Genomic DNA, 7,015 nt, shown 5'->3' on the forward strand with positions numbered 1-7,015 from the left:
TGCAGTGCGGGAAACCAGGCTAGGTAGATTAGCCATAGGAAATGCAGAGTTACAGGGATAAAGTGGGTGGGGTGCATCTGGGTAGGATGCTCCTCAGTGGGACAGAGTAGACTTGAAGGACCGAATGGCCTGTTTCTGCACTGATTCTATGACTTACAACAAAGGGTGGAGGCTCAGATAATCATTTAAAGAACCAAAGTAGGTAGTGGCTGCAAGGATAATGGGAACTGCAGATGCTGGAGGATCCGAGATAACAAAGTGTGGGGCTGGATGAACACAGCAGGCCAAGCAGCATCTCAGGTGGTTTTGGGGTGAGGGAGGTGTGGTTAGATTTACTTTTTGTGCTAGCTCGTAAACATGGAATACTTTACTACAAGTGAGCACTGAGGCAGACAGCATTGTCTTGGGTACTTAGGAGCTAATGTTTGAAAAGGCTAGACATTGATGAAAGTGAGAAAACAGTTGTGCTGAAGGAGATAGCTGCAGTTCTACAACAAGGAAGGTGAGCAGGTCTATAGGTTAAAGGGACCTGAAATCAGTTCTGCATTAAGCACTGATTCTCTAACTGTGCATAACCTTCATAACATCATGGCTCGTTGTATTCCAGTTAGCTTGAGAGTCACAACAATTTAGAATACGTGTTTAAATTTCAAACGAGCTGAAATTTCAGTGAAATTGTAGTAATTGGGATAAGCATGAGGATGAAACCGTACCCACCAGATTTCAGGAACAGCAAAATATTGCAAATGTTGGAAATCTGAAACAAGCACAAGAGAATGCTGGAGAAACTCAGCAGGTCTGGCAGCATCCGTGGAGAGAGAAACAGAATTAACATTTCGAGTCCAGTGACCCTTCAGAATCAGATTCCAAAATACAGCGGTGGAACGCGACACGTTAGTTCAATATTATCAATATAAATGGCATGAAGTGCACACCCAACCGCGGAAACTGTGAAGAAATAAATATTTCAGCAAGGCTTAAATTTATAATTCAAAAATAAATCCATGAGTGGCAGGTGGTTCGAGTGAAATTCTGAGGGTGGTTGGTCAGAGCTTACGGTTAGGAACCACCTAGCGATTTAATTCAGTCAACTTCAACCCTGTCAATTCAAAGAAATGGTGTAGAGAGGGATCCCGCTGGCTTCCTTCCGGTTATTCCTCTTTCCATAGGCAAGAGCGAGGGATCTTAGCAAAGGCTTAAGAGCAACAGCAGTTACTAACGACACGCATGCCGACTGTAATATCCAGGACAATACGCGTCTGTCAAATACATCACTTGATTTTTAGAAAACACAAGTGCCACAGGAGGTTAGTTCTCTCCTACCGTTTGTCCAGCTGTGAGTTGCAGCCCGTCTCACTGTCACAAGGTGAGTTGTTGCTCAGATCTTCCTCAAGAGATTGCAATTCGCTTTGATACCGGCGTCTGTCATTCTCACGTCCTCTCGCGGTTCGTTTATGTATTCAGACAAGTTGGTAGCTCTGATTTGTGTCTTTTGTTTTGTTGTTATTTGTATTCCCTGTTTTGTTTCTTTGCCAAAAGCAGGAGGTAGGAAAAGAAAACCCCGCCCACGCCGGTGCACACCACCTCAGCTCAGCTCCCACAGTTTGGTAAAATGTCATTTTCAACTCCATGCCACTGCCGCTTCTTTCCTGTCTTAGCGGCGGCTCACAAACACACACAAACACACACACACACACACACACACACACACCTTTGCCATTCGCGTTATGTGCCCCCCCCCCCCTTTGTCTTTTGGGATTCCAGTTCAGACACATTCAGTTAAGGGGCAGTGACCAGTTACCATTACAGGGCATCTTTGCCCGGCTGTTCATTTATATCAGCTTTTAACGAGACCTCGATCGAGTGCTGTCACCATTTCTCCCAGTGCAAACGGAGAACGTGTGCGACAAGCAACACTTTTCAGAGTTGTGTGAAGTTAATAGTGTCCTGAATCCTCCTAAAATGTGCAAATGAACCTCCCTCAAGAATGGCAAGGAACAGCCTTGTTGATTTATACCCCTGGACTTATACCACAGCGTGTCCATCAAATCCCAGGGACCTTCTGCAACGTTACAGTAGTCATGGCACCTCATTGCTGGTTGAAGGGAAATGTTATTTCTCTGCTTTGCCCCAGCTTTGTGTGTCCGTTTGTGTGTGTGTGTGTGTGTGTGTGTGCGTGTGTGTTGTACTGGTTACTGCAGTCATATGTAGACCAGCGGGGATCTGACTGCTGCTATCTGTCTCCAGCCTGACGTAAAGGCATACGTTAGAAACGTCGGGACATATTTAACATCACTTTGGTATCGGTGTTCACGGCTCTGGCTCCATCGTGTGTGCAAACAGTCGAGGCTGCCGCTGGCGAAGAGAGAGTGACTGAGATTCCAGAGGAAGGGAGAAGCAAGGGGTGCATGCAACTCTCTCTCAGTCTCACACGGGCACACACAGACACGGGAGCGCGGACATCCCATGTCCTGCAGCCTCTGATTGACAGACTGACTTGCGGCCAGCTCTCCCTCCTGCTACAGGCTCGCTTCGCGCTGGGTCTGAAATGCAACCGATGGCTGTCGTTATGGATTCCCGAAGTTAGGCAGCCGAATTGCGCCATTCCCTCTATTACCTCCTGTCTCTTGCCCCTCCTGAGAGGTAAGGGTCTCGGGGCTTGGTGAGGGTGGAGGTGGAGTGCGGATGTTGGGGAGGGTTGGTTCCGCTGAGAATCGAAATGTGTTGTCAATGGCTGTATTCTAGGGATGAGTGGGTGTTGGGAGCGGGGGTGTGAGAGTGTGGGGAAAAGGTGTGGGTGTGGATGGATGGGGGAAGGTGTGTGGGTGGGGGTGAGTTCTTGGGGGAAGGTATGTGTGTGGGTGGGGGTAAGGTGTGTGTGTGAGGGTGTGTTTGGGGGAAGGTGTGTGGGGGTTGGGGGTGTTTGGGGGAAAGTTATGGGTGTAGGTGGGAGGAAGGTGTGTATATGTGGGTCTGTTTGGGGGAAAGTGTGTGTGAGGGGATGGGGGAAGGTATGGGTGTAGTGGGAGGGAGGTGTGCATGTGTGGGTGTGTTTGGGGCAAGGTGTGTGTGGGGTGGGGGTGTTTGGGGAGAAGGTGTGTGTGGGTGTGTTTGAGGGTAGGTGTGTGTGGGGTGGGGGTGTTTGGGGGAAGGTGTGTGTGGGGTGGGGTGGGTGTGTGGGGTGGGGGTGTTTGGGGGAAAGGTATGGGTATAGGTGGGAGGAAGGTGTATATGTGTGGGTGTGTTTGGGGGAAGGTGTGTGTGGGGTGGGGTAGGTGTGTGGGGTGGGGGTGTTTGGGGAGAAGGTGTGTGGGGGGGTGTTTGAGGTTAGGTGTGTGTGTGGAGTGGGGGTGTTTGGAGGGAAGGTGTGTGTGGGTGTGGGGTAGGTGTGTGTGTGGGGTGGGGATGTTTGGGAGGAAGGTTTGTGTGTGTGGTGGGCGTGTTTGTGGGGGAAGGTGTGTGTGTGTGTGAGTTGGGGGAGATGTGTGGGGGTGTGTGGAGTGAGGGGGGTCTTCAATGGTTAATGTAGCAATGCAGTCAGACAGCTCTCCCTCCTTACTGAGGATATTCCTTCCAGTTGGGAACAGACCACTCCCGAATGTGAAACATTTCCCAGATTTATAACCACAGGTGGTCAGCCTTCTCCACCCGATAGCGGAGAGACTCCGGAGGCGGGGACAGCACATTGCAGAGCAGGATCCATTCCAGCTCACAGGAGCCTGAAGAGTCAGCCTGTTTTGTTTGGGGTTTTCTCTGGTCTGGTTTTCTAAATCTGACGATAGACAACCACGCCTTTGAACCCACCATCCATCGTTGTGTTTGATGTTGGGCTGTACCGTGTGTGCGGGCTGCTCGGAGAGAGGGAGATCTGCAGTCTCCCTGTCAGGGTCTTCCAGCCTGTGGGCAGTTGAGTGTTCTGGGGGTTGGGGGTGGGGGGGGGGGGGGGGTGGGGTTGGTGGGAGAGGGCAATGTTGACAGAAGAAAGTGAAATCCTAAAATTATTTCGCTATCGTTTTCCAATCTTCATCAGGTCGTGGACTGAGTCCTGTCAATTGTTGCGATGCACAGGGCTTTTCGGATTTGTAGACTTCTTGAGGGTTTTATTTTAACTGAATTTCGTGGATGTGTTTTCTAAACCTTTGTCAAGGGAGGGGGTGAGTAAAGTGACAGAAAATGAACAGAAGCGCAGCCGTGGACCGCATCCCCATTCAGATTTATGACTTAGAAAGAGCTCACTAGAAATTCGGCGTTTCAAATGTCAAACTCCTGACATTCCTGCTTGCAAAACCCGCGTTGTCTCTTTCATTTTAAAAAGAAAAGTTTAAAGTGAGCTTTAGTAATGGCTGAAGCTGAGTTCAACAACAACAATAGCCGTCAAGCTTCTCTTTTCGTTTCAGGTCTCGGTGTGTGAAGAACTCAGGCGTTCGGCTGCAGCCTCGGGCAAGCACACACACACACCCACACACATGTCTCGGGATATCCCGGGCCAGCTGGCGGCCGAATGGTCGCTGGAGACTTACGAAGGGGTCAATGTGTCCACGGAGATGCCTTGGAACTCCAGCCAGAACTCCAGCACAACCGGGAAGCCGAGTGTGGATATGAGCGGCAGTGTGCTGCTGCCTCTGATCTACTTTGTGGTGTGTGTGCTGGGACTGAGCGGTAACACCCTGGTTATGTATGTCATCCTGCGCTACGCCAAGATGAAGACGGTTACTAACATCTACATCCTGAACCTAGCCATCGCCGACGAGCTCTTCATGGTAGCCCTGCCTTTCTTCGCCATCCAGGCGGCTCTGGCCCACTGGCCGTTCGGTCAGGCCGCCTGCCGGGTGCTGATGACTCTGGATGGCATTAACCAGTTCACCAGCATCTTCTGCCTTACGGTGATGAGTATAGACCGCTACCTGGCCGTGGTGCACCCCATCACTTCGTCCAAGTGGCGCAAACCCCGGCTGGCCAAGCTGGTAAATGGGGCAGTGTGGCTCATCTCGCTGCTGGTCATTCTGCCCATCATGATCTACGCGGCGGTGCAGACCCGCAATGGCAGGAGTAGCTGCACCATTACGTGGCCCAGCCAGAACCCGAGCTGGTACACGGCCTTTGGCGTCTACACTTTCGCCCTGGGTTTCTTCCTGCCCCTCACCATCATCTGCCTGTGCTACCTACTCATCATCATTAAGGTCAAAGCCTCGGGAATCCGCGTGGGATCCTCCAAGCGCAAGAAATCCGAGCGGAAGGTCACCCGCATGGTCTCCATCGTGGTCGCTGTCTTCGTCTTCTGCTGGCTGCCCTTCTACATCTTCAACTTCCTCCCCCTGGCTGTCGATGTGAAGCCCACCCTGGCCATGAAAGGCTTCTACGAGTTCGTGGTGGTCCTCTCCTACGCCAACAGCTGCGCCAACCCCATCCTGTACGCCTTTCTCTCCGACAATTTCAAGAAGAGTTTCCAGAACGTGCTGTGCCTGAAGAAGGTGAGCGGTCTGGACGAGGCGGACCGCAGCGACAGCCGCCAGGATAAATCCCGGCTCCAAGATATCACCGAGACCCAGAGAACTCTGCTCAATGGCGATGACCTGCAGACCAGTATCTAAGTGAGATGGGGGGGGGTGGTGCTTGCTGCACGGAGGCGAGGCTGCCAGCAGAAGAGCACAGCGGACCCCCCGCCCTTCCATTCCCCCCAACCAACTCCTCAACTCAACCCCTCCCGCATCTTTCTGCCTCTGATCCAATCACACAGGAAAAAAAGAGCGCCTCCCTCTGGCCACGCAGGGCTCTGACTGCCTCTGAAAGCGGACTGTAATCTGCTTTGCAGGTTACTAGATTGACTGCTCGGGATTGCCCCCCTCCCCCAGTCCACCCTCCCCTTTCAAATCGGATTAATTAATCTTGTTTTAACTCAGTATCCCCATGTCTGTTATTGCGCACAATCTCACCCAGCAACTGCAGCCGCTCTCGCCACTGTCTTCAAACTGGGGCTGAAAGAGTTCCATCTGCTTCATGTTTCCAATATATGAACAGACTGCCTCTTCTGAGTTAAAGCTCTCCCATGATGACCCCATAGTCAGATCCAGTACTGTGATGTTAACCTGGAAATGCTTCAACATCGTCCTCTGCACTTGTCGTGATGTGAATCTCGTCTTAATTGGACGTTACTTCAACCACTGTATTCTCGTTCTGTGGCCAGATCGACAGGATTGGAAGTTCACTGAGCGAATTCATTGGCGAAGGACTGCTTTCTGTTTGTGGATCTGCTGCGCACCAATCCTGCCGTATTGCAAAGCGTAGGATACGCCCGGATATGAGGTTCAAATTGTTGGAAATACTCGGCAGTTCGGGCAGCATCTGTGGAGAGAGAAACTGCGTTGACTTGACCGATTAGTTACCTTTCGTCGGAATCAAAATTAACCCAGGCTGTTTCCAAGGGAACTTGCAAGTTTGATGAGATGATCTCTAGTGTAATTCCATTTTCTGTGAACTAGTGAATTCGTGGCCTGCACTTTATCCGTAAATATCGTTTACATCATTAGACACTTTGATTGATCAGGAGTGAATTCTGACCTGTTTCTGTGGTAACTGAAGGGGGTGCCTGTGGATGTTAGCCAAGACAGATTTTCCCTGTGATCTAGCTTTGAAAACCATTCCATAATTTTCAGTTCCAACAAACTTTTTTCTGCCCTAAAATTGTTAAGAAAATAATGACCCAACTCAGGAGAAGGCTATTCGCAATGCCTCATAGTTAAACAGTTACCAAATCTTGAGTGATGAATAATTATAATTATTTCTGGGAGATATCTTTTCAATTTCTCAGTCCATGCCTTTATCCTGTCAGGTCTGTCATGGGAATGGATGTGGGACACCATTTCCCACACAGTGGCAATCCCGATGTGATGGAGGGTTATTCTTGGTATGTGGATTAATTTGTAATTACCCTGTTATACTGATGAATCCTTAGTAGCCATCATTGTCATTTTAAACTTTGAACATGTAATTTTCTTGTATCACTCTAATATCTGGC

The 7,015-nt window shown here is 50.1% G+C and overlaps 1 protein-coding gene across 1 annotated transcript in view; it reads left to right on the top strand.

Moving 5' to 3' along the window:
* Positions 1-2,444: 2,444 nt before the first annotated feature.
* Positions 2,445-7,015, top strand: part of LOC125463679 (somatostatin receptor type 2-like) — a 6,765-nt gene continuing 2,194 nt past the window's right edge. The window contains exons 1-2 of the mRNA XM_048555250.2: positions 2,445-2,643; positions 4,398-7,015. The exon at positions 4,398-7,015 is cut by the window's right edge and continues 2,194 nt beyond it. Coding sequence (XP_048411207.1) covers positions 4,467-5,591 — 1,125 coding nt within the window. The 5' untranslated portion in view covers positions 2,445-2,643; positions 4,398-4,466 and the 3' untranslated portion in view covers positions 5,592-7,015. The remainder of the gene's footprint in view (positions 2,644-4,397) is intronic.

The sequence above is a fragment of the Stegostoma tigrinum genome, chromosome 22 (genome assembly GCF_030684315.1).
Source record: "Stegostoma tigrinum isolate sSteTig4 chromosome 22, sSteTig4.hap1, whole genome shotgun sequence".
Classification (NCBI taxonomy): Eukaryota; Metazoa; Chordata; class Chondrichthyes; order Orectolobiformes; family Stegostomatidae; genus Stegostoma; species Stegostoma tigrinum.